Source organism: Varroa jacobsoni, unplaced genomic scaffold (genome assembly GCF_002532875.2).
Source record: "Varroa jacobsoni isolate VJ856 unplaced genomic scaffold, vjacob_1.0 scaffold_1196, whole genome shotgun sequence".
Lineage (NCBI taxonomy): Eukaryota > Metazoa > Arthropoda > Arachnida > Mesostigmata > Varroidae > Varroa > Varroa jacobsoni.
This window is the reverse complement of record NW_019214098.1, coordinates 1-27,987: the sequence shown is the minus strand read 5'-3', so window position 1 is coordinate 27,987 and position 27,987 is coordinate 1. Positions and strand designations below refer to the sequence as shown.

At 44.0% G+C, this 27,987-nt stretch overlaps 1 protein-coding gene and 1 long non-coding RNA gene across 4 annotated transcripts in view; one reads left to right on the top strand and one right to left on the bottom strand.

Annotated features, from left to right (window-relative positions):
• Nucleotides 1-27,951, top strand: part of LOC111267519 (uncharacterized) — a 265,929-nt gene extending 237,978 nt beyond the window's left edge. For 2 of the 3 annotated variants that reach the window (XM_022845796.2, XM_022845797.2), the window contains exons 2-9: nucleotides 5,490-5,778; nucleotides 6,200-6,445; nucleotides 6,663-6,924; nucleotides 8,474-8,612; nucleotides 9,710-9,844; nucleotides 10,254-10,446; nucleotides 12,687-12,855; nucleotides 23,357-27,951. In XM_022845796.2, coding sequence (XP_022701531.1) covers nucleotides 5,520-5,778; nucleotides 6,200-6,445; nucleotides 6,663-6,924; nucleotides 8,474-8,612; nucleotides 9,710-9,844; nucleotides 10,254-10,446; nucleotides 12,687-12,855; nucleotides 23,357-23,507 — 1,554 coding nt within the window. In that variant the 5' untranslated portion in view covers nucleotides 5,490-5,519 and the 3' untranslated portion in view covers nucleotides 23,508-27,951. Of the gene's footprint in view, nucleotides 1-5,489; nucleotides 5,779-6,199; nucleotides 6,446-6,662; nucleotides 6,925-8,473; nucleotides 8,613-9,709; nucleotides 9,845-10,253; nucleotides 10,447-12,686; nucleotides 23,113-23,356 lie in introns of all 3 variants that reach the window. The other variant, XR_015313844.1, reaches the window with a different exon arrangement.
• On the bottom strand, nucleotides 135-6,843 carry LOC111267523 (uncharacterized). Its single transcript, XR_002684681.2, has 3 exons — nucleotides 6,708-6,843; nucleotides 6,150-6,279; nucleotides 135-5,074 (listed from the first exon to the last, which is right to left on the bottom strand). It is a non-coding gene; the product is annotated as an uncharacterized LOC111267523 (long non-coding RNA).
• Nucleotides 27,952-27,987: the final 36 nt, after the last annotated feature.

Here is a 27,987-nt window from a genome sequence, read left to right as displayed (position 1 = left end):
GTATGCAGAGATGCCGATAGACATGCACTCAGCGCAAAAGGTATCATCTTTAAGTGGACATTACGCTGCACTGTCAGAAGAGCAGGAAAGTAGGACCACAGAGCATAAAACTAGAATAATTAAAGAGGCAGAGAAAAGGCTAACCAATGGTTTATTCAGGCGAAGCAAAAATAAAAATAGGGTACAGAACTACAGCCTAATAGGGCACAGGAAGGAGTTATCGGGGGGCTACAGGGGACAAATTGGGCTAATTCCCAATAAAATATGACCCCGACATGGCGTTGTTGCTGACGCACCGTTTCCGGAAAAGGCCAGATTTTTATCATCGTATTGTCCGGCGGCTCAGGTTCTATCAGCGAGACTATTCAGGAGAGAATTTCCTATTAAACATAGCCAGGTTCCGCGACGGCGAAACGGTAGTGAGTGGCTCGCACTTAAACCTAATTTTGTTTGCATCCTGGGTGGCTCCCACAATAACAGCGATGTTAGAACCAGTGATGACTGTGTGCGTGGTACAATGTTTCATACCAGTTGTTCTAGATAAAACTGCTTATTTAGCCTGTCGGGTGTTGTCTCGTTTCCATTATGATTTACTCTTTTGCCTATCGTTGTCCGTAGAAGTTACCATAATCTAACGGAGTCACAGGCGAGTAAGACAAAGTGAAAAAAAATTAAAACAGAGAGAAAAATCACAACTGACTTTAGAGGCTTGATGTTTCAGTAACAGGCAGGCATCAGTCAGAAGCAATGGTAGTGAAAACAAATTTATCGATTCGTATGTAGTCTCTAATACTGTTAAAAACAATGGCGCGTGCAGAGAGCAGACAGACGGAAGATGTTAGCTGCTGTAGATCAGAGCCGACGCGACGAACTTTGAAGCAGCAACTACCTAGGTAAAATACTTGGAACTTTGGTGGAGCCGTGGTGCCGGAAGGAGTCGAATGAAATGCCGATGCGATGTTCGTAATTCCTAACATCGTCATGTCGTTGCTTACATGTATTTAAAGACATTCTTTCCTCTAACGGATCCAGAGGTGCAGCCCGCTTGCATTCCAGTTCTTGACAGTCCAGTCAGCGTGTATTACTACATGGTCTTCAGGGAAAAGAGGATGAAAGCCAAAAAATAGTGACTTGTCGAAACTCGTTCCTTACAGCACGGACTTCCAGCAGTTGAGCTAAGAAAGTTGTAAGACCAACCCAGTAAAGCTTCCCTGTGCACAGCTACCTACGCGCCGCCCTGTTGGCTGTGGAGCGCATCAACGATGACCTTCTTAAGCCACCGATCGCTGTTTGGTACAGCTGCAGCGGCAGTAAACAGTAGTCGCTGGCCCAGAAGCAGGGTAGGAGGTCCCTAGTAGAAAAAAAACAGTTTTGTGTTAGCAACGGGCTAAGGGAAAGAAGCCGACCTGCCGACTAGGGTCCGCCGGCCTGTCCGTCCATCGGCCGCTTGTTCACCACTGTTACAATTGCAACGCCCGTCGTAGATGAGAGACAAGAAAATGGGCAAAAAAAGCAGCCGCTTTTCGTTGTTTCATTCTCCGTTGCTTTCTGTTCGTTCACAGTTTTCGTTGGATCACTACTTCTCTCGCCCGTCGAGTGGCGGCAACAAGAGCCAACAGCAAACGAAGCTGCTGATGTGTCTATGGGCTGTTGATCGAAGGTGCCAAGAGGGCCACGTTTGTTTTCGGCCTTCGAGTTGCCCGTGGACCCGACAGAACGTCCAATGGTTTGCCAGCCAACTCGGCGACATTCTTCGTATCGGCAAACCAACGAATTGCTCATGTTTTCCGGCTACCAAAACACTCCGTTCCATTCCCTTTCATGCCATACCTTTGCTTTGTAGCCATGTTTAGCTGGAAACGCTTCACGGAGTGCATGGGAAGAAGTCTATTGCTGAACGTATGGCTCAGACGCCTCCTGGCAGCTGCGGTACCATCAGCCCCTCTGGATTTTCCTAAAGCAAAGCAGCAACCAGCTGCAGGCCAAATGATTTTGTCCCCTAGCGATACCTTATTGGGTTTGTTATTTCGATCGAGCGGCGGACATCTTCGCGCATATTGTGTAAGCTATCAGCGTTTTACTAAGCTGCTCGCTGAAAGTTAGATTAGGTCCACTCGTCTTAATGAGCAGCAACTACAGATAAAATGGTTGTCCGATATAGATATATAGTACCCTTAGCAAAGCTAATCCCTTTACAGCAGTGACCGAAGAGGAAACTGTACTGTGAAAACACTAAATTCAACCTGAAAAGTTTTGCAGAAGCAGCCAAACGGATAAAATGCAGTCTTTAAGTAAAGGGTTACCTAAGGAAGATACGGTGTGAGTCCCTGCGCATATATCCCTTTTCCTGAACACCAGGAATGATGTGATATTGCTAGATAAGGGAAGACCTTTAGAGTGTAGTCGTGGTGATCAAAGCGTAATTGAGCCCGCAATGGACCGTCCAGAAACGACTTGAATTAATCTTACAGCTAAGTGAAATTCCAAACCAAACTGAGCGTAGTGAAAAAAAAAAAAAAAAAACGCGATGGAACGTAAAATGGTTGCCCAGCTTCTATGTTTGAAAGAGCATAGCTAGCTGGTTCATCGTAGCTTTGCTTTTCTTATTTTTTTGAGATTTTGCTATTTTTCTTTTTTGTTTGATTCGTTTGGACCATTGTGAAACTTATTTCTTACCAACCATGTTAGCACCGCTCTTCGCATTTCGTATGGCTCCAGACTTGCTTTCATTCATTGTAAACTACATGATTCTTAGCCTGGAACAGGGTTGCGTGGCGGGGCAATAATCAGGAGCAAGACGAGGGTGAAGGACGACGCTGCAGCAGTGAGTTTATCCCTTATACTTCCGCCTACAAGTTAGCCCAGTAAAGAAAGGCAACCCCAGTTAGCTGTCGCAAACGGTTGTCCATTTGTGTCCCAAACGAGCTTCTCCTTCCTATCATCGCTTTGGCCGAGGATTTAAGGGAGAGAGCAAGGGAGAGGCCTTATGATGCACTAATAGAAAAACAGGCGAAATCACTTGACTTTGCCAAAACTTCGAGTGTGGTAATAATAGAAAACGCGCAAGACCGTCAGCAACTCCTAAACGTCCCCTACCAAGCGAAGTCGACGAGTTAATAATTCCCTTATTCCATCACATACCTTTTACAGATCAAGTTCGTGCCATTTAAACTCGTAGGCAGTTTTATAGACCAATGGCTGTCTACAGTCCCAACTTAGTTATCGCGAAATTTCAGAGTCGGGCGCCAGCTACAAGCTTCAATCGAAATCTTATGGGCAGAAGGCACTTTTTAGTCAATACTAGGAGTGCAGTTCGAAGGATTTCTGCAGCTCTTGTATTACTATGATCTATCATCGTAGTCGATTCTTACAGGCACTAGCTGTATCCTTTAGAACAGCATGATAGACTACATACATGTGAGCATTCACTATATGTACAATACATACGTACGTATATGTTTATAAGGCAAGAAACCTTTCGAGGTAGTTCCCAGTGCATTCTCTATTTTTTTTGATCCATCGAGAGGCTAAGCGATGAACGAAGTATTGTTTCAAGGGCGGACAAAAGACGCAACATTCTCATACCAGTAATAATTGAGGTCAGTCGCAGGGGTAGAAGATCCTCCTGTAGAGAGACCATTAAAAGGGAAATTCAAGTATCTTTCCCCTAAGGCCGACATCGAGGAATACGATAACGCGAACGCAATCACGCTTCGTGCTTTCTAAACCCAAATATGCACTGAAAGACTCTTCCTGTCCTTGTCGTATGACAACATCATGTTGCAGCATGGATCAATCGGTGCTGCTGTTGTGCCATATCTCCCTCAAGATGTTTCCTATTCATAAGCTCAGGAATCGGCAATATGAAGCGTCACAATGGTATCAATAACAGCGGCGGTATCGACCAACGTGGGCATTCCTGCAATCTAATTTTTGATAGTCTCTAAATCGACGGCCTCAACTTAGAAAAAGTTGAGGCCGTCGATTTAGTCGTCCTCTATTTTCCTTGAGTTATTTCGATAGCCCTTTTTCTGTGATGGCCGTATTCAGTCCTGTAGCGGGTTCTTCTGGCAGATGGCCCTGCTGTCCACAATTTCGTGACCTTCGTCCAACCTGTCGCGTGTTATCAACTATTTTTCAATTTAACTCGCTTCTTTTATGCGATGTCATCGTGTGTTACGTTAAACGAAAACGAAAGCAGTCGTTGACGTAGGCTGGCCAGTAGCGAAATTATGCTATTAGAAGCTAAAACAGATACCAGTAAAATGCGAAAGGGAAATCTTCGTGATGGAAGCTTCAGGGTGAATATCATTTATCTTTGCACATATTTAAACAGTTCGAAAGGAATGCATGGGAAACGTAGCCGTAGGTTATAATGCTACTGCTACGTAACGAAACAATAAATCTGTAACTATGTATCCAATAATGCACTGAAGACTATCAGATTTGCAGTACTAGTACGCGCCGTAGGCATATTCAGAATGACAAATTTACGCCGAATAGCTCGACTCTACTAGCAGTACAAATACAAAACATCCCATTGTATAATATTTGGCGCCTCTAGTGTCTTGACGTCAACTTACTTTCCCACACAGAATTATTCAGGCTATGCGCCTAAGGCGATCTTCGTACAGGCAATTTGTCTGACGTCAAAACTTATAAATGACATCATAAATTCTCTTTCTGTGTCGAGTCTGTTTTATTCAATCACTGCATAAATAAGTACACGATACCGTTTTCCTAAACGTATTTCATGAGCTCGAACAATTTAAGCTATCCCGGCAAATATGTCCGTCCAGATTTGGCCGACTGAAGTAAGTGATTAATATTTTTCTGCTAACAAATACCTTCTTTGGCTGTAAACACCCAATTGCAGCCTCACACATCTATGTACATTAACGTTCACGAGCAGCACCAAGACGATGCCTGCAGACTGATACACGCACTGGCAACCGCTGCTGTTTCTGAGATTGGTTATCCTCGCTGACGCACGCGGCTACCTGCCATATCTCTTCTGTCGACGGAAAGGACAGTGGACGCTTCCGTAGACTGGGATGCCTTAGACGGTATCACACTGCGTAGATGGACAGTGTTTTGCCCGAAAATGCGCAAAAAACTTATTTTCTTAATAAGTAAATGAACGATCAAGAATGTGTTTTGAAAGAGCCTCTCAAATTAGACTTTTCACTGTGATATAAATAGAAGCCGTTTCTTCATGTAGCAATATCGGAAATTAGTTGCTATATATAGTTATAACATTCTACGATTGATTCTTGATGTGCTAAACCATAATTCCTGCACGCAATTCTCAATTCAAGTAAATACTACATACATCGCTTATATCATCCAGTTAGATGAACTACATATAGTATAATCTGTGCCACTGTAGATTACTGACACATATAATAAATAGGTCAGACCCCAAATCCATCTGCGCGTTTCATTTCTGACTGCTTCCTTGTCCGATTACACACCCGTTTGTTCTGCAGGTGTCGGTGTTGTTGTGGCCGCGTAGCGTGATGCGGCTTCCGGTGGCTCGGGGCAAGCTGCTCTCCGTGCAGCTGTGCCGCCCATACCAACTACAGCAGCTGCATCTACACCTGCCACCGATCTGCCGTTTGCTACTTCTGCTGTTTGTATTCATAACGACAACGGTTAGCCGGGCTGCTGCCTCATTTAGCTGCCATCAAAGCTGCCACTGTATTTGGCGGAATGGAAAAATGTCTGCCACCTGTACGGAACTAGGTCTTGCAGCCCTACCGACAGAGTTAGATGAAGGTAAGCGAATGGGAGTGCAGTGATAAAGCGTTAGCCAATTGAGGACTTTCAGATCCAAAACCGGCCATAGATATACTTGCTTTCGTACTGGAAAAAGTGAGCCGTCTGAACCAATGCTTAACTAAGATACAATCAGACGAAAAACTCGAAACATATAGGTGAATCGAGACGTAAAAGCTGGCCAAGGTTGTTATCAGGTAACGTCCCGCAAACACCTTCTTCGTTGCTGTCTGTCTTCATACTATACTGCTATTGTATTCGTAATTATAATCAACGTGATCTGCTATTTTATTTTCGCAACAGTTTAGCGGTAATAATACTTTTACCTTGACTTGATAAAATGCATCAAAAATTTTCCTCCTTGCGCTTACTTTTTCTGTTTGTTATTTGTTGACGCTTGACTTCTTCATTTTTGTTGCAGGCGTTCAGGTGCTAAACATGTCATGGAACAATCTGAAGGCGCTGCAGAACAACCAGGTCGCGAACGCGGGCCTCGTCAACCTACAAAAGCTCTATCTTAGCCAGAACCAGCTGCGCGAGCTGCAGGAGCACGCATTCTATAAAATGAATAACCTTGTTGAGCTAGACCTTAGCAACAATAAACTCGGTGCAGTGCCAACAAATGCCTTTAAACACCTTGTCAGCCTCCGACACCTTTTACTAAAAGGTACTACTTATGACTATTCCGGCACCTTTTACTAAAAGGTACTACTTATGACTATTCCGGCACTAGATGACGCCATACCGTTATATCTTAAACTAACCTAACAAGCCGAATTCGTTTCGAGACATGACCTACGACCTACCGCTGTTGTGTATGCTAGACCTTGTCATCGTAATAAATACTTTTTATAATTCATTTTTCCCTTTAAAAACATTCCTAGGCAACCCAATTACGGTATTAGCAGACGCATCGTTTGCTCACTTACGGAGCCTTAGCGTCCTCGAATTGAGTTCATGCAAGATTGAGACGGTCGCCCGGGACGCCTTTGCGCAGCTGGGAAGCCTACAGGTGCTTAAACTTGACGACAACCTCATCAGCTTTATATCCGCCCACACGATGGCACCGCTTTCTAAGTTGCATGGCATCTCCCTTGACGGCAACGCCTGGAACTGCGATTGTCGACTACGACCCTTCCGGGACTGGTAAGGTCGACACTTAAAAATGCAGCAGAGCAAAAGAAATCTCTATTTAGTCATTACCACGTACGAGCTATAGCTTATCGGCCTTTAGTATGGATATACCCAAAATTAATATGTCCCGTTTTATTGTAATTGAACGCATCGTGAATAACTAGAGATTTGTGTGCAACGCGCTGGCCGTTTACACGCGCTAGAAGCAGGTCTGAGTGGCACTGCCTGCAGGAATAGACGTCTGGTTAGTTGTCGGACAGTAGCGTTTGTATAAGAGCATTCGAGTTCCTATGAACGGCTGGCCGTAAAATTCATTTACACAACAAGTTGTTATTATTATGAACCACTTTGATCTGGTGTGAAGAAAGCAATTAACTTACTAACTTCTTTGGAACGAACAGCTTATTTCGTTTGTATAGAGTGGGTAAAGGTCAGTTGTTATTGTTGTTGTTCTTATTTGAGGAAAGCATGAAACGCAGACGAACGATCAGTGCCAAAGTAAAAGGCACCTATTAAAGTTAGACATTCACTTCAGCAATGATAAACAGCAGAATTTCGGCTTCGACAAAGCATATAAACATCTCGCAAGAACTAGCTTTATAAACTGTGTACCGAACGAATCCAAGCACCAACGTCTGTATTTTTTGCCTAAATACGATAGCGAGATAGAGATCGCTGACCTTCGAAACAGGTTAATCTATAATTCTATTAAGCTCGGAAGATTCATCACGTAGAGTTCATAGAATAGGGTTTATTCAGTTAACGGGTGGGAGAAGTTGCAACTGCCAAAGGTAGATTCTCAAAATCGAACAGGAAGTGCACTGACGGACTGTACATTAGAATAGTCATGGGTATGTGTTACGTATTTGACTCAATGCTGGCGTATTATTTACATATAATAGGAAGAACATGATGATAAAAGGGTTGATGGACGTTACACCTGCTAGGTTTAGTTAAATCTAGTGTACTCCACAGCAGCTCCACAGAACTTATTGGTAGAATCAACGGAGAAGATAAAGCTCCTTTCTGCAGCTATCACTTCTAAAGTTACCCTATGAATTACTCATGTAAACATTATAGTATTATAGTAATTTAATTGTATAGGAGAAATGTGTGACCATGTGTGCTTACTCGAGAAAAGAATCATTCAGCACAACTTGAGTGCATGTGACGACCCGCATACGTGTGAAGCCAGCACAGTATCTAATTTTTTACCTTCAAAAGCACCTATTTGGGTTTCGAAGCTTTCGCCTTCACATGAGCATGTTCGTAGTGCACTTTATTATTGACATTCGATGATGATTATTTAAACTTATTGTGCAAATGCCGGCAGAAATCCGTGTTCACAGTAGATACCTTCACGGTATAGTACCTTTTTCAGCCTTCCAAATGAGAGTGACCTGTAACAGCAACACCTGTTATCATGTCTGGCGGACATAGAACGTTTCCGTGCGGTGAAGCCAGAAACAATGCGTAAACATTATGCGTTTGACGGTGACCTAATGCATCGATATCTTTCTTACTGTATTCTCTCTGTACTTACTCTGTCATGGTGTTTCAGGCTATCGCAACACCATCCGACTTCGTACTCTCCAACTTGCCACCAGCCCGAAACGATCAGAGGCCTCTCGTGGGAGAAAACGCCCGACGCTGTTTTTTCGTGCCCGCCCAATTTTACGCTCAACGCTCAGGACTATAAGGTTCGTAAAACATAATCAGCTACGCAGGAAGGCAGGCTGCAACATACAGTAGTGTACGCTAGTCGCGCACAGCTGCCGAATCGACGAAGGCAATATTCGGACAAAATTAGATAAGTTGTCGTTCCCCTGGTCGAATAGTGAAGAAAAAAGGAGGAAACGTGGACATTCTTTCCCCCACTGTCTTTTGTTTTCTCTCGCGCTGATATTCGACTCTATCGATGTCGCTGCTGGTACTGTTTATGCTGCGTTGACTACGCCAGAGCTTTAGCAAACGCAGCGACGGGTGTTGGCGCACGATACCAACGGGGCGTTATAAGCTATGATGGCGCATTCTAGCCTTCGTCATCATTTTGAAAACGCTGCTCCTGATACTGAACTTAAGGCTGCTTCGTTTGCAGAGTTTGACGCTGCTTCCTCTAATTACCGGTTTCGCGGTACGCCTTTTGCGCGATATACGAAACGTTTGATTTACGCATCGATAATATACCGCAATTTTGTGGAACAAGTGCTTGAGCATGTTCACATATATATAGGAACTGATTAGTGCCGTTTTCGTTTGAACTGTAAATCGAAGTTCGATATCACAATAAATTGTACTATACGGCGTACGAATTAGGTAGGCTATGGTTTATTATACGCAAGTTGGAATCGTACGTGAGAACCATTGCCAAATTGGAGGAAATACGTGGAAAACTTCTTATCATAAGGTTTGTGCTCAGAGAATGATGCGAACTCCACCCATTTGTGTTCCAACATATGAATACGACGAGCACTCGCCGTGTTCGTTTAGTGAAGTAGAGGTCATAGGGGATTTGCCACAGCGACCCGTCATCTGACGCCAGCCATTGTTGAAAACCTACACGATGGCTTAGGATTTTTAGCGCGTCTCTTATTTATCCGACTAAGCTGCGCGCTTCTCACTGCAACATGCTGTCCAAATATTATACCGCCTTTAGAGTCAGTACCTCTAACAAAAGTCTATATTGTTCATTCTATTCGGCGGCCGACGTGCCTCGTTTCACTGGAGCCAGCTTACGTTTCAATGAGTAGTCAGAATATTTTTTCACTAAACTGACCTTGCTAACGTGGCCTAACAGGTACACACGGGAAGCAACCTGACCTTGTACTGCGAAGCATGGGGAATGCCTGCACCGCATTTACAATGGTTCGTAGGGGATACAGCGCAGGAAGGCAAAGTAATGTCTATTAACGATTCCCTCGCGGCATCGCAGGTATGCGTACGTTCCTAATTGCAATAATATTTTTACCTAAATTATTTTGTCTAAATGTTATTATTGTTCCTAATTACGCTCAAAGTTCTCTAGCGACAACGATATGGCTGCGCATTTCGCCACCTTAGCCAATAATACGTCTGCTTTGTTTTTCCCCTAGCCTCCTCATGACTGGTGTGAGTGTACGTTGATGGTTATCAGCTAATTGATTGGTATAGAGCTGTCAAACGTATTTAGCTCGATTGAACAGACTGTCCTTCTTGAACGATGCTTTGATCCCAAATATAGTATCTGCACTTATTCTAACGGTCAGTTGAAACACATATGATATTACACAGGACCTGTTCAATACAATGTATCCATTTATTTCGATAGAACTACTTATGCTGCACCCTTTTCTATTGCACAGCTGTATTTGAGTGACGTTAGCACTCTTAACGGTGGAACTTACACTTGTCGGGCTACGAACTCGGCTGGCGGAAGCCAGCTGAACTTCACGGTACAAGTGGCATCCATTGGAGACGCCCACGAAACTCACATGGCCTCAACTACAACGAAAGGAAGTGTCAGAACTCTTCCCGACGGTCACGGCTACTATTCAAGTAAGTGCACGATAACGTTTGCCGAAGTAAAACACTTTGTATACGCGTTAGACAATTCATCTTTTATAGGGGGTGCTTATCCAAATCAAATTGCTCCACGAACCTTTCATTACTATTATTCAAAGGGCTCAAGTCCCGGATATGCCGTCATCTTTATGGCCACCCTATAGATGCATCGATTCTATTTTTATTTTGTGTATCGAATAGCTGCAGCCTTATTTACGCTGCATAATGTTCACAAACAAGCCTGTTACCTATCTCCGTAATAAAAAAATCTAAAAATAAATACGTGAAACGCATCCTATTTCTAAATACAGTAATGTTTCGAATCCAAAATCTATGAAGAATTTCTAACAAAGCTGCGACACCCGTAATACGAAACAAGCATTATTACTCTTTTCGTGCGCAGGATTACGCGCGGCGTTCGCTTCCAATATAGTTGATAAACATAGAACTGGCTATCTGTATATACTCATATATAAATCGGCCATCGGCACAAAAAGGCTGTAGATCAAATTAAATCCAATTATTAAAAGTGTAGTATATACATTCTAAATATATCCGAATACATTAAAGTGTTTTCACTGTACATATCCTTCTCACTGTCAGCCAGTAATATGTCAACCAGGTCCGGCGCTAGTGTGTCACAAGCTTATAGATTCGTACGTTATATCGGGAAATTCACTTACTACATAGATTCCATTGCAGTGTTAAACCCGCGCAAACATCCACGAACGAATCTCTTGGTTGCCAAGCTTGGTCGTTAAAGCGACAAGCAGTGCTTCGTTCTGGAAAACTTCCAGGTTTTCCGTCTAGAGCGCACGCACGACACGTACGCTTTCGTCGGCTGCCGTCGTCCAATCTGATGCAATAAAATCCCATTAGCAAAACGAGAATTTGAAGGGTAACCAGTGAGACTCTGCGCTTTTTGGGGCGCTCCAAGCGAACTGAGGCTTATTAAAGCTACGATGTTCTTTTGCCCCCGCTGTGTCTTGTCCTCGATTTGTATATTTGGAAGCTAAAGAAAGCCATTCTTTCCGAGTGCTGTGCTTTTGATGTTTTAACACAATCTTAAATGTTTTCATTAGAGGAATACGTATTTTGCTTTAAATTTTTGTTCACACGCTGACACTTCATCTCTATACGATATTAGCCGTACTGGCGATACCTAAGTCTTTATCGTAAAGGACACAGCCTGGATAAATGTCTTCCGTAGTTTCTCGCCGGTCTAGAAAAAAGTCGGAAAGCGTAAGATTCTCCACGGCTACTTTTAGAGCAGACATGTATAAAGTTGTCAAATGCTTAGTAACTTATGTAGTCTGCGACTTTTTATTCATTTAGCAACTAGGAACTACTTTATTTTTAATTACGCTTATAGTCTAAAAATTAGCGTCGTCTGCCCATGATTTTATAGAGTGCACTCTACTATTAAGTTGAATTCTATTTGCGACCTCGTTTCGCATTTTCCTTTCTAGAGATAGGACTTAACGACATACACGTGTTTACTCCAGAAGTGTCGGTGAGGTGTAATCCTGTTTGGCTTGTTTTTATTTCACCTGGCGCTTCATTGCAGCCTATCTGCTCATAAATTAGTAAAATTTCATAATGGAAAGCGAACGCAAAATAGAAAGGGAGAGCATGCAGATACGCCCCAGGGCCTAAAACGTTCTTGTTTCATGGCGGATCGCGCTCACTTCAAGTGAGGCAACGCTTGAAGTAAGCCCTGAACACAGCGTTGTAGTTTACAACAGGATCACATCCATTGTATGTACTCCTGAGAGACTGCGATATAGTCTACACGACGCCTCTGGCGTTCAACAACCGCTTACCTATTTAACACTTTAGAAGCAGCTAGATACACTTATTTTATGTTAATTTGGTATGAAATTGAAAATAGAAACATCAAGCCAACCACCCAAGTTAGAACTGGCCGTTTAAATAAATTATATATATACATATAATTCATTAAGCGGTTTGCTTGTCATGAAAATATATTTTTGGAAAGAACGAAAAGCTGTCACAAAAAAATATTTCTACAACATCTCCTTTTTAGTGTTTTTATTTATTTCCACTTACGTGCACGATGCAGCGCTGACTTTGCCGGACTATTTTTTACGGAGACAATATTTATTTGCTGATATGGTCGAATGACGAGTATCTGAGCATTGGTTAGATTTACTAGTATTATTATATATACGAGTTGTTACAGCATAATGTTGTTGCATCTTTTTTCATATTAGGCAACGCTGGCTTGATTGGGCTTATCCTTGGCATCATAACGGTGTCGCTTGTCGTTTTGTCCGTTGTCGTTTTACTTCTCTGGAGCTGTCGTCGAGGCAGCCCTCATCATAATAGCGTTCTGCAGGATAAGCGAGGGAAAACGCCAGATACAGCCGCAGCGCTTGGAAGGTAAGCTGACGTAACTTAATAACTTATCGTTGTAGGTACATTAGCAATGTTCGGTAAATGCGATGTTTTATGTAAAGGTGGCGAAGACGAGAACGGGCAATCTAAGACAACTCACCCCGTATCCAACATTTAACTCGTTGCGTAACAATATTTATTGATGCACGGAAATAAATAATATGTGAACTATCTTTGAACATCTCACTAAATAACACTAATAGCACGATATTGGCTCTGGATCCGGATTGCATTTATACTGTATTTAAGGACTTACCTTTATCCATACTCAAACGTGCATACAATTACGGTAATGTCGAGATAAAATCATACCCTGTTTATTAGCTACATGAATTACGTTTTATGTTTGTTAGTACCTTTTTACGTTAGAACCGCAACCATTTCTTTGTTGTTTGTCATCCGGTTGTTATGATAATGCCCGTCTTTTTTCCGCACAAAACGAGTGGCCTTGTTTCTGTAAGTTTCTCACAACAGCAACACCGATAAGTCACAGACCAAACGGTAAAGAGGCGACATGCGCTGCCGATCCCCTCTCCAGGGTCTTCATTTACTATCTTCCATCTGCTTGCGCTCCGAACCGCTCTAGCCCATCCTTGAAATTAAAGCACGCGTACGTACCATTGTGATATTGGTAATGCTGCAAGACCAACATGGTAAGGGGTGCGGCAACATCCCAAGTACAATACAGCTATCCATTAGACCATCGTGAATGTATTTTTCGGCCTAATCCGGTGAGATGGTTAAAACAACGCAACGTCCTATTACTCGAACAACACAACGGAATATCGGGGTTGCTCTATCGTACTGTACTCAGGGAAACAGACAGCAGCTCACATGCATGCACACGCCCACATGCTCGGTAAGTGAATTGTCCGGCCGCTAATGGCTTGTCCTGACCCTAGGAAGCCGAGTGTGCTCATGAGCATCTTTGTCTCCTTGAGGACTGAGGATCCCTTGCAGCTGCTGCCCTCTTGCCTAACCGTTGTGTTAGTTTTCGCCATCCGCTTGTATGCGTTTTGCGTCTTCTATATTCTCGACGATGAAGCGTTCCGCTTTACTCCGGTTTACGGGAATTACGTAATTCTGACGCCCTGTTTCTCCGAGCCTTTCTCAGTAGCAGGAGTTGTGCCGTCTGACCATCTCGTTCAGTCACCGCCAGTTCACCACTCACCGTCACCTCACTTGTCTCGACGTCGTCCCGCATGCAAAGCACACGATATAATTCTATCAGAGAGTTCTCGATATAGTTACATCAAATAGGGATAAACGGCTAAAGAACTGCGGGCAGAACTGTGGCTCTGGAACTCGGGCGAGGAAGCGACTGGCGGCAGCCCTGGAAAGGCTCGGTAGGAAGTGGAAAAAAGACTAGGGGAGAGAAAAAAAGAGAGAAAGGAAGCGAAGAGAGGGGCTTGGAAAACCTCGAATATTCTATCAGTTCCGACCACCAACCACCAGCTCACTCAGTCGTGCCAGACAAACTCTGCCGTTTTTTTGGTCTCGCTTTTCATACCCATGGCAAGCTGGCACTGACTACAATCACATGGCCTTTCTAGCTATACTGTACGTCATTCGTTGGAGCAGCCATTGCTTCTGCCGTTGGAACAGCTTACATAAAGACATGGCCAGCGGACCAACCGGCCGACGGCTACGCCAGAATAACCCGAGGCTATCCGCAAGCCGTTTAAGGCCATTGCACACTAACTTCTCTTTTCTGTGACGTTCAATATTTCATCGTTCGCACGTAACTATACTGATAGGACGCATATGTACGATGTAAATGGCAGAATGTTTTCTGCCCACCTAACTATTATTAGAATTACGAGATTCGCATTATTGCAAATTTAATTTCTCCAAAAAGAAAAGCCAGCTTTGCTATTAGATTTATACATCTCAAAGTGGCCTATTGTGGTGGTTTGTGTTGTTAGTAGTTGTCTACCGTAGTGTAAATTTGCTGTTCTAGAATAACTGAAATAGGGGTGCATGCTCAATATATGGCGTTGGTGATATGATAAATATATATAGTTGGTCCTTTTCGTCTCAAGATTAATTGCTTCGTAACCAATAAAAGAAAGTCGTATTATTTCCATAGTCCTTGAATTCATCGAAAGAACAAGGCAGCTATCCTTGTCTCTATTTCTGTTCACGAAAAATCTGATCCTCGGGGAGAAGCCCATATACCTCTTCTTCTTCAGTTTATTGTGTCAATCGGGCACAGAGAGCATAAGCCGGTTAGTCAGCGGTAGAAGGCTAGAGACCACTACTCTTCAACAAGGTGCAGATCTAGGTACTTTGCGCGGATCCGTGTATCTAGATAGATGCAGTACCGGCAACTGAGCGCTAACAGTCGTTGTAACTTGGTTAGGCAGGGCTAGATGCGGCGGATCGAGACGAAACGAATATCCTTCCCACGGGTGATTTATGGAAGTTTTAGAAGCCCTTAAACTGCATGAAATAATAAACTCTTTCACCCCTTCTCGTCCCCAGTTACGACCGAGCGTCATTCTATCGTCAGCGTCGAAACTGAACGTAGCACTTTTCTTCCGTGTTTTTTTACTAGCAACTGCGTACTGCAGCAAGCCTCCCGTATAACGTCTTTAGCGTTGCTCGCTGGCCTTCAGCAGAGACACTGTTAGGAGATTTGTTGGCTCTTTCCATGGTCCGCCCAAAGTCCTAGCCCAACGAACGACGCAGATGGCGATAGCGAGTCGGCCTAGACAACGTCCGTTCTGTTCCATTCGATTCGGAGCGCATGCATCAAACTCTTACATTGACGAAAGCCTTCGAGTGTGCATTTTTAGAACTATTGGAGTTTCTCTATACCCAATTCCTTGCTTCTCCCACTTTACTTGCTTCCCTCCATCTTATCGAGCCCCTCCACTGGAAGCAGTTTGAAGATGATGTTGACGTTGGGCACAACAAATGTAACAGCAACGGACCCGGCACATTGCGACAACGACAACAAGACTTCTACGTATATACAGCTGTTTGTTAAAAAAAAAAACGCTGATTTTTGAGCTGCGTGCTATCGCAGCCGCTTTGACCAGTACGTGAACGCCACTAACTGAACACCAGCTAGCCCTTTTAGTAGCGCTTGCCAGTACGTCGCCAGTTCTTAAACAGCGTGTCTAAAGGTTGCAAATTGCCAAGTTACATTAGAAGCAGAATCGTGCTACGGTGGCCCTGTTCCCGTTCAGTCGTAAATTCACAAACGGTTCGCATGAAATCGACAACGCAGCTCTCACGATTCTGTCCCGCACTCTCGTTGCTCTGTTATGTCCTATTCGCATGCCGGACCCTTTTCCCTATATGTCGTCCTACTTCCCGTTCTACTTTTCTCTCCTTTCTATCCTATCACATTCTAATCTACAACGTCGCTTTTTGTAAATCAGCAACGTCTGATGACGATACTGATGTTGCATCGCACGTATACATACATATTTGTAACTAGTATTGCGCTTGATAAACGAGCCTGAATTTTCGCTGTGTTGGCTGTAATCAAACGTTCTCACCGAGATTATGTTACGTCACTCTGTTTTTTTATTGTTAGGTTACTATTTATTTTCCTATTTACCTACTATGAACTAACTACAAAGGTACTTCTCCTGTAGTGCTTGAGAGAAGACCTTCACAGACATAGCACTGAGTAAAAATGTATGCCGTACAGTTTTATTGCTTGACTGCTCCTTTCTCCCCTGTTCTTCTAACGCTCTCTGCGCATCGACGCTGCAGTTCCCATATCGTTGGGGTTTATAGTTTTCCTCTGATATATGAGCGTGTGGTGTGCGAACGGAAAAAGTAGAACGAACGTGGCTGTTGTACCATAATTATTTTATCCATCTATGTAGTCGGTCGTAGTTATCTAAGCCGTTCCCTCTGTTGAATAAATCATGTGGCATGAGAGACGGAGGGTGTCGATGTAAAACCACCTAAATGCTGAGCAGAGCCCCTATCGACCTGATGTTACTGTGCGTCATCTTGCGGAAAAGGTGTGTGTACTCTATTATTTTGAATGATCTTATTTATTTCGTCGGTGCCCGTTGGCCAGGCTTGCCAATCAAAAGAGTTCTTGTCAGTCATAGAAAATTACTCTTCCTTGCTTTCCGCTTGTGTGCGTCCGCTTACAGCCTTGTGTGCGTCCCTTTATCTTACATGCGTTTTATATTGAGCGCCAATACGTCTGCCGTCGAAGTTAGGAGAATAGAATGAGTCTGCCGTATCCCTACGACAAATGCAAATACTATTTCGATCGATATTCGTATAGATTTCTATTCTACTAAAGGACTATTCAGTGTCCTCTTACGTGAGACGAAAAGGTTGTGGGTTGAAACATGAAAATCTGCTTGTGTGAACTATGAGGCGGCCTGATTTACCTTGTTCTAGTATATCCTGTTCCTGCAGGGTTCCCATAGGACCTACTAAAAGCGATAAGACAAGAGAGTGGAAGGGAAGAAGGAGCAGCTTCCCGGTAAAACCGTTGCTGTCGTTACTTCGTAGGATTTATCTCAATACCAAATCCTAATTAAGGTTAAAACAGAACTTTAGCAGGCCTGTTGTCCCTGCTGCTACTCTTTGTGTTAGCGGTATTGCTTGTGGTAATGGTGATGGCGACAGAGGCGTACCACACAGCACTGTTCGCTCTCACTCGAACCTCATCGGCTAGTCCTAATCCATTTAATAGAAGTGAGAGGATTGGGTCTTAAAGAGTTCGTTTCTTCAGTCTTCTTCTTTTTCCGTGACTTTTCGAGGCTATCCTGTACTTGCGAAGGCCCACCTCGGTCTTTCAGAGCTCCAGACATAAGAGCTTTAGGTTCTGTCGGAATCAAGGCTCCATTGACACACTGAACTGCGAACGCGCAAATGCGCGTACAGCCACACGCACTTTCTCAAACGTATCGCAGTGTAAAAGAGGAGCGCACCCCTTCAGATCCTCGGCCAGAATTTCTTGGGCCTGCCGATTCTTATTTTTCTTTTTTTAGTTTTACACTGTCAAAGATCAGAGCCCTGTGCTCGAGATCTATGTGCATGCTTTCTATATTCGACTACTAATGATGTTATGTCCGCTATTTGCCGTTATGCATTGCTTCTATTGCCTGCTATTGTAACAACTAACGTTCTGCAAGACGCCAACAACACTTCTCATTCTGCGTTCAACGAGTAGCTTCATTATCGACGAATTGGCGCGCGCAAGATATTCTTTGGTAGGCAGAAGCAAAAAGGACGGATATTGGCTAGGGAGTTCGGTTTCTCGCCATTGGATTTGAATTTTTGTCTGCTTGGCTTCGCGCCAGAAGTCGACGGGTCTGAATCAGCAAACTTAGTGATTGACCTTCTTCGAACATCCGTTGTATGTTGCCACAGCAGTTAAAACAGCATTTTCGCCCGAAGTTCGTTGTTCTCCTTCAATGCTTGATTGACTTATATTAGATTGCAACGAAACACTAGCTAGAATTGATTGCTTCTTGGAATAGGACGCCGCCACATCTCATTGTCCTATCGTCCCTTGCTGCCGTTACGTTTGCGCCATCGTCGCCACTAGACTCTTTATCAAAAGAAATGGGTTGACTAAACTGTTTTGATCGGGCTTTTGTGGTACTTTATTCTATATCATATCAATTCCTCTTTTTGGTCCCCAATGGGGTACTTGGTCAAGTCTGAGTGTGTGCTTACAATATGACACCGCTGACAAGATCTATGGACACATTTTGCGGTGCTGAAGGAAGCGCTGCCGGTGCGGACTCCCCGTATGCATCTGGGCTGTCGATTTATGATGGGTGGACCGCGAGTCGTTTACCAGGCAAGCTGTGGTTAAGGCAGCAGTGCAAATGCTCAAGCTTGTCTCGTGTTGGCCATCTCTAGGAAATGATCAGCTAATCGAATATGGAAATTCTCTTTCATTAGCTAGTAGAGTATAATTAATATGGATAATTATATAATATGAAAGCGGAGTGATGAGGGAATGGGTCGTGATTTTGACTAGGTTCATTGGAGGGACTGGTCGTCACCCGCACATTTGCACGTACCAGGCTTCCACTTTCCCTGCGCCACTGCTGCATGACGTGGCCCTCTTCCTGCCAGGCTTGACATTGCAGATAGCAGCAGGAAACATCACAAGGCCCAAGATCGCCATCACTTGGTCCTTAGCAGGTTGTTGTTCAGATATAAGGCCATGATACTACAAGGGCGACTTAAGGTTTAATGGATGTCTCAACATCAAACCCAGCCAGTAACAGGCGTTATCGATCGGAGCATAACGGCTGAGTGACAGTGAAATCGAATTGATAAAGAAGGAAGGACCACATGAATGTTAGAGCGTCAAAGTCATTTATCTATGGTCAGCAGTTCGGACAACGGTTCACCGTACTCGTGTAAGCTTTCAATTAAAGGACATAATATTATAAATAGGCCAATTAGGTCATTTTAGGATCCTCCCTTCGTAGGTCCGTCATTAGCATCCTCAGGCCCACTTTCTCTTGTCGTTTCGTTATCTCTCGGTTTCTCTCTCTCTCTTGTTCTACTCTACATCGTGTGGTACTTTGTACTACCCAGGAGGCGGTGTAAAGGAAACATAGTGGCTTGTACGAAGTGATATTCCCTTTTGCCGGCTATTTTTTCTGCAATTCGGTTGTATAGATGGTCAAATAAAGCATTTAGTTGCTATTTATATGGTCTACAGTGTGGAATGTGTTGCGATACCGTGAGACCAAGCAATCAGAGAAGTATGACCGTTCCCGGCTCGTTTCTGCTAGCTCCTACCGATGTTCCGATAAGAACTTCTTTCGCATCCTTCTTCAGCGTCCGTTGTTCACCTATCTCTGTATTTTCTTTGCCTGCTCTTTCCTTAGAAGTTGGCTAGAATTTCGGCTGCCTACAGTATAATGAATGGACACCACTAGACGCGGAAAGGATACGAAAACAGTGCGGCAACATTGGAGTTAGCCTGATGCTCTCCTTTAGGACTTGCTTCCCTTTTTACAGCCGCCACTACATCTATAGCTATTAGAAAGCGGTGGACATTGATATCACTAGAAGCAGACTGAAACCGCTCTTGATCATGTGACGGCTATGCGCTCGCACGCTGACTACATTAACCGACTATGCGTTTATTTTAGCCTACTTCTCCGCTTACGGCAGACTTCATCGCAGTTTCTGTCGATATCGCTGTAACATCTGTATCTAGTTTGTATCAGCATTTACTTTGACAGAAAACTTATTGCCTCATCGAGGTTTAGGTTTCTCGCGTCAAATTGGTAGGTCACGAGTTTCGAAGTGGGCTAGAACGGCTACACCTTTGCAGTGGTTATGCTTCTTCATATATTGTGTACTATTTGCGATTTGATACTCCGCTAATGATACAATTAACATGAAGCGTACCTGTAGAGTTTGATATCAAGTCTGAACAACATTGCGGGATATCGTACCGAATCGAAGTCAGATTTTCACTGATTGAGCGATATCAAAGCATACGTTCTCCAAGTATTCGACGAGTGAGGTAAGAATGATGACGATCAAAGGCATAAGTTCGATCCATTTGAGAACAGGATCGAGTGCCACATGAGATGAGGCATTGCCCAATCAGTGCCACTACGTATTGGCAAATAGACTCTAGAACGGATCTAAAGTGGATTCTATTGAAGACATGAAAATCCAGCCACCCACATAAGAGCGGTTTTTTTTTCAACGCAATTTTCTCAACGTAATAATTGACTGCCGACCTTTAACACTGCGTTGAAGAAGCAGAGTCCCCCTTATAACATGCTTTCTCAATTTGTAGCTACCTTCTCTAGTTTTTTTTCTCTTTAGCTTCTAGTTATTCTAAGGCCCATTTAGCTTGTCGCTTCGAACCCTTCAACAGGTAACCAGGCGACTAGTAAGGAAATAAATTTTGAATTTCTTCAAATTTACATGAACGCCTATGGCCTTCGCTTAAAACGCAATGGACACGACATAGTTAAAATATCATCTAAGTAGCTCATGGAAGCTCTAATCGCCTACGCATCGAGTTTCTCTGGTATAGTGATATGCATTTTCTATGATACAATAGCTCGGTAGCATCACGTAAACGGAGCCAAAGCAACAAAAGATGGCTGATGCTCATCATTTTCAATTGACAGCAATGACATTTATGTCAACCAGACGACCTTGAACAGAGTGGGTGGCTTTTTGTGTTTACTGAAGGACGCGTAGTGACTGAAATGCCCAGTCAGCTACTGGACGCGGGAATGAAGAACAAACATTCAGGTGTTCCTAAGCAATAGATCGACACCGTCAGTTTTTCGGCACAAAAAACTGTCGTAAAAGAAAACAGCTTAGTACAAAGCATCGACTGAACCGTCTGCTCATAGCAACTTTAATTATTATTTATTCAGCTATTTTGGCAGGTCTTTTCTAAACGACCTCTTCCGGTCTAGCATACAAATGACTAAATGCATTTTTAAAATGGCCATTGAGATATAATGACAAACACTATATGCACAACAACAGTGGAACACATAACGACTGTAGTTCTAATTGTAGACCGAGCTAATATGCGTGCCTTGTTATTTGAAGTAATAGTTGTGTGAACAGGTACGCCTGTATGCACTGTATACCCCCTTCGTCTGATACAAGCGATTTATCTGAAATTCGATATACCATAGACTTACCCTTCTGCTTTTTATCTCCTTATTTTCATCCTCTAATCCGCTTGTCAAGGCACCATTGTATTCGAAGCACTCGCGATTTTCGATCATCGATGTCCGCCTTTTGAGAAATTCAGCAGCGCCGTACGCAGAATACGGATCGGGTTTGATTTAATCTGATGCGTACTTTGATATGAGGTAATGGAAGTCGATTCGGCTCACTATCACTATTTTGCAACGTGTCTTTGTTTTGGCAGTAGGTCCTTAAAAGCCAACGTTTGTAGAACAAAAAGAGAACCCGTATACTTGGGGTATAAACATGCGCCGCCTAGAAATAACAGCTTACTAGAATAGTAAGTGTACTATTTTATGACCTCAGGTATTCATCCAGCTTTATCGCTTTGCTTCCATTCTTTTTTGTGTGTTCGTTGTCCATGTTTACGTATGCTCTTTATCGCAAGTCTATCGAACCATTTCTAATAGCTGTCAAACGACGATCGTGTTGGCGTCACACACGAATACGCTACACTCTGTCTGTTTACCGGCCGTTTGGCATCGAATTCTCTTTTGTTTTTTAAACACTGCATTCTAATGCAAACATCGCGAATGCCCGGTTCCTACTGCGCCTACTGTCGACGCCACTTATACATTACACGATGCCCCAAAGCGGCATCATTCCAACATTGTCCTGGTCCCCGTCATGCACGCTCTCTATCTTTCTCGTCGTAGTCTTTCTCCACTCCCCTTTCTCCATTCCTTTTCCCCAAATGCCTTTTGTTCCTTTTATGTGTCCGAGGGAGGTATCCATTACTGAGAGAGAACAACAGAAAAACAAGCCGATTGTCGTAAATCTACAATTTTCCGAGTGCCAGTTTTGAATAAAACATGCAGTTAGCAAACACTGACATGAACCGCTCGTCGAGTTCGTGAGAATTCTGACAGCGGCTAGCGGAAACACAGCAATATGCGTGGAAAATAGACATGGAAAAAGAGGGGTCCGGAAATTAGGAATTCGCCTGTGTACTTATATGATTCCACTCTTTGCGCTTCTACTAGCCCTGCACGATGCGCCGTAACGACTATGCGCAGGTAGTCAAGTAGTGGCTGGTTGTTATTGTCGTCAGTGTCACAGTAATAGGTCGTTGATGATGTCACCCTCTTTCTTACCCTCGTGTTTTTGACAGTTTGCTGGCAGAAGCGGTCTTCATTTCTAACCGTACGATTGGTGCCGCATCGAACCGACACGTCGCTGCTGTAGCTGCAACAATGGCGCTAGCCGATTTCGAAATTTGGTGCGCGTTCACTCGCGCAACCTTTTGATGCTGGCACTGCTTATGCCGCTGCAACGTCGCTAGACATGTGGCTTTTCCTGAGCGAAAGTGACATATATCTCTAATGACGAATAATCTGTGGCTGTCGACGCTGTAAGGGCTACAAAGGCAAACTGAAACTTCTCAAAAGGCTGGCCACCTACCTGCTTCTAGTGTTGGCGTTCGTTCTTTTGCTACTGGATATAGGCTAGGTTTTGATTAGTTGTTTGTTGTCAGGTTGTTTACCGACATAAATCGACCCGTAAAAATGTTTGTACAATGATAGATGCCCGTGCCGCAGATACGGACTGACCGTACGTAGGGAAGCCACGAACATGCAGTTTATGCTACAAATATGCTTTGTTAGGGGAAGAATTCGACTTATTATTAAATCGATGCAATGATTATTCATTGCTTTGTGGCCAATAATGACAATGGCTAGCTAATTGAAACGACAAAACTTTATGCATAAGGGTTCTTTGTCACGAAATCCTTCTTGGACACGCTTAGGTAATTTTTTGACAATTGTTGCATAAACTAATCATGTGAATATTTCAGTGGCGAAGTAGAACCGCTGAAAGCAGCCGAAGCAGCCGAGGATATGCCCCCACAGAAGCCACCGCGAGCACAGCCAGACTACGAGTGTGTCACACCCGCAGTTCTCGATCTTGACAATAACGCTTGTAAGTACTGCCTCATATACGGCTAATATTGGCAAAGAATATCCATCCCTGTAAATTTTTTCGTTGCATAAAGTTGATCAACCTTTACATGTAACGTTTTTACAATACTTAGGTTTCTAATCCCTCTTTGTCTTTATTTTTTCTCCACATGATAAGTAAATACGGGTAAATATGACAGCTGTTTTCTGAAGAAATGATTAACGGCAAAAACTGATGTAGAATTATTTTAGGTACTTTCTATAGCAACGGTAATGTTTTGCATTAGCCAATAATGGTGCTGACTGTTAACAAGGGTTGTGAGAAAACTATGAAGAGCTGAAGAAACACTGATGAAAAGTTCTTAATAACAACGTTTAGGCTTCGCCTAGACTTTCAGCTTTTGAAGGCCTCCGCAGACAATGAATAGACTAGTTCATTTATATGCTAAGGAGAGAAAAGAGATGTTTTGAGTCAAAAAGTTAGCACGGAACCGAGTTAAATTAAAAAACTGACGATGTAAGTTGAACTCGATGCGCATCTTGTTCAGAGGTCCTCTCCGTATTGCGTTTGTTGATTTTATTTGCCATGCATACATGGGCATAACTTTTATGAGAGCAACAACAATCGCTTTGAAAAACGTTTGCATAATTTTTTAATTGATAAAATTAAGATTTAATTAGTACAATTTAAAACTAGAATAAATGAATGAAAAACAATACAATTTACTTCAATAACGAACGGTTATTGTTTTATTAAACATGCCTACTTAGAATTTAAAAATTTGTGATGTTGAACTACTTGGCTAATAAATTGCCGTAAAGGCATCCTAAAGCCGTCGTCTGCTGCCTACTTTGTTATGGTTTCCAAGACAACATCAGGTTTCTATTATTCAAAACTTACAGTCGGATCTACATAAGCACGCTTGAATCTGTCCTTTCGAATTACGCCGCGTCACAAATTATTAGCTTTTCTAGAGATTAAGTGTGGTACATTAATGTTCATTCGACGTCATAAAGTTATCTCCCCTTCTTCACCAGTTAGCCCAGCTCTAATTCACTAGGGCGGGATCGCCTACGATTTTTTAGAGCGGCACAGTCTAGCTGCATGGGATCGCTAGCAGAATCTGATAGAAAACTAAGTTGGAGATCAAGGTAAAAGAATCTACCGCGTAGAGTCATTGGGTAATTTCCTATTTGGTCCAACAGTTTTGAAAGACGAGCGAACGATAATGGACGATGATGCCAATGGAGAGTGACGACTCACTGGACTTCGACGACAACCGCAGGGTCCACGAAGAAGCGAATAAAGAGGATAGGCTTTGGACAAGATGAAGAAAACGAAAGAGCGAGCGAGAAAGAAAGATGGAAAGGAGGAAGACTAGGGGAAATGTACGTAAAAAATACACATGGCATACTTGCGCAAGCGAGCAATTCGGTTCTGCCGGCCTGTGCGAGCAGAACACGGTCGACGTAAGAATTAAGGTCTAGTCTCCTGTCCGTTACGTTGGAACAGTAATGATGACGGCAGAAGGGGCTGCACCGGCGGTAGCAGTAGCTTCAGGAAGCCGGCAGCAGGCTGCCAACAAGGAATAACGGGCCGGCTCCGTCCTAGGTCTCAGAGACAGCAGCTTGGATACGGCGATAAGAGAGGCCGAAAAAGTGGGAATAGAAGAGGCTACAAGGGCAACAAACTAAGCGGCTGCTGGCGACATGAGACATTTGCTGTGTGAAGGAAGCGACTGGGCGACCATAATAAGTGGAGATGAAAGAGAAGGAAAACTATGGGCTATAAAATGAAACGGCAGAGATGTTGGATTTGAACATGGCCATGTCATGTTCCTGAGGGCTCTCCTCGGCTGACTTCCGACGGACAGAGGCCACTCGGAATCTACATCAGTACTGTGCTTTGGAAGATACCACAACGAACAAACCTGGTCAGCCAAAGCTGAGCAAAACTGGATGTAGCCAAAATAGCGTTGAAAATTCGGGATCGGCCTGAGCAGGGGCGGTGCTGTGCGTGTTGTCGCCGCAACCCTCGTCATAATCGTGGATCGTCGGTAGACATTGGTTGTCGGTACCGCTTGCTTGGATTCACGTCCACTCGAGCGAGTCGAACCAACTCGGTGCGGCGTTGCACAGCAGCTCGTTGCTTGCTTGGCTACTGGGTTAGCAAAGTCGGATCGCCTGACCGGCTAGGCCTAATTGCAGCAGCAACTTGTACTTGCATGGCGGCGGCAGCGTCAGACAAAACCCTGTTTTCCTACCGCCCTCCAGTTCGCGACCAGGCTAGGTTGTGCGATTCGCGGGCCGTTTGCAGTACTGGCAACGGCAACAGCTGCAGTGGATCGAACGTTCCTTGGGCTCGACCTACAGTTTCATTGTTTCTGCGCTCATTCGTTCGTTCATGCGTATGCCCACGGTTTAAGCGGGCAGGAGATAGAGATAAATAGTCAGATCGCAGACCGTGCTGTCCACACGAGCAGGGAACAAACATGTTGTGGTAGCCTACAAAGCAAAGACGCTTAACCTCGTTCCGCAGCTAACTTTTCACTAGCGTACTGACGGACCGAGCAACTGGGCGGCCGTCCAGCAAATGGAAAACCTTGCCTTCCAGTTGCTTTCTCTAACGAACATATTAGTAGAGCAGTTTGCAAGTGTCGAACACACAGAGCAAAAGAAGTTCAAAAATGAAAAAGGGGGAGAAGAAATAGCATCCCAGTGTGGCCGTCGCTTCAACTACCACTTGCGTTCCGACTTTAGCTTCGACTGCTACACTGGGAATGAACGAGACTTCCTCTAAGAGGAAGCAATAAGATTCAACAGGATAAGAAGATGGCCCTTTCTTGGAAGCATCAGCAGCAGCAGCAACAGCAACCGTCTGTCGATAACCGTCTCCAATAGTTCAATACAATAGTGGCATTGCTTCTGCAACTGGCAAAGGCCGTCTGGCATATGAGTACATCTGTATGAAGTAAGCAGCTTTCATTCGTGGGGTAGACCCCACGAAAGTACAGCTGTACGAAATGGCACTAGGAAGCTTGTTTAGTTTAAGCTTCCGTCAGGATGCTAGGTCGGTTTGCAAGTTTCCAGGGTAGCCGTTACCCACGGTATCGAATGAGCGGCTCCAGCAGAAACTAAGCAATCCTCACCCGAAGAAAATCTGGCGATTGTTTTGCCAGGATAGTTTAGAGCTGAGGCCAAGCATGAGGGACCTGGCAGGACAGTGGCCCAACGTCAATCGTCCTTGTCATCGTCGTCACCAACGCTCGACTGCTCATCCACTTCACTCAACGCGTAAGGCGTCATTCCGGTCGTCTGTTCTTCCCATGGCTTCTTTTACTTCATCCTTTCCTCCAGTTGTTTCAGTATAAGTGAAGCTCCTTTTCGACTCATTTACGAGAACGATGTCGTTCCCTTTATTAGCCGCAACAATTCTTTTCTCTTCTTCGTCTTTTTTTATTGCTTCTTCGCTGCCCGCATGCTCCTTTTTGCCATCAACATGCCCCTTTTCATCGTAGTCTTTGCTGCTTTTGGTCTTCATTGACAGCGGTAGCTGTGAAAGTACCGCGACGGCAGCAGCGGCCGCGTCGATAAAAAAACCACTACTGTTACTACGCGAGTTGATCTGGTAGCGCCGCCTGCCCTTGATGGCATCGTTCTGTTGCCGCTGCTGCCACGGCCGATCCCTGTGCTGATGCTGCTCGTTCGGACAATGCAGTATCATACTTGATGTCGGCCACTAATATGAAGTCTCTCCGTGATGTCGTCTTTTTGTGGTCGTTGGAGTTTTTCTTGTCGACTGTCATCCATCTTTTGTCATCTTTGCCTATGCGCAATGTAGCTTCCGGACGGACTTCCAGCGAATACGGTTTTTCTCAGCAACAACTAATTGCTGCTCTGATACATAGTGCGCTTGCAGCTGTTGTGTCAGTTTAGCAGGCAACGCGGAAATACGACTAGGTAACGATCTGCTCGCTGAGTCACAATCGGTAAACAGTGAACAATGACTGCGTTTGTAGTAGTTTGCGGTAGTGCTTACTCGCGAGAGCGCGTATTCGTACAATATATACAATTTTACGATGGCTGCTATAACTCCGTCACCGCATTGATATTGAGCCTATAACAGCTGGCTGGTTCGAACCGGTGACTTTGCCACCCCCTATTAACTGAGGCCGGTAAATCGGTCCAGACCGGCTCTTTGTTGCGCCAGCGCATATGGGCCACGAAAAGCTTCGAGGCCGGGAATGAAAGGGGTAATCTCTTACAGCGGTTTCAGTCCTACTCTTTGTCCAATATAACGGAAAAGAAGCGACAGTGACTAGAGGCGTTGGCGGCAACGCTGCTATTACTGCTAAACAAACCGACTCAACTCCAACTGAATGAGTCGCTGACAATGCGGTTCATACTCTCGAACGAATACGAAGCAGACTAAAAGTGTCAGACGGATTCTGATTTCATCAGAGTCCGTCTGAGCCGCTTTAAAAGACTTGAATTTAATATCTTTATCTACGGCAATTTACATTTATAT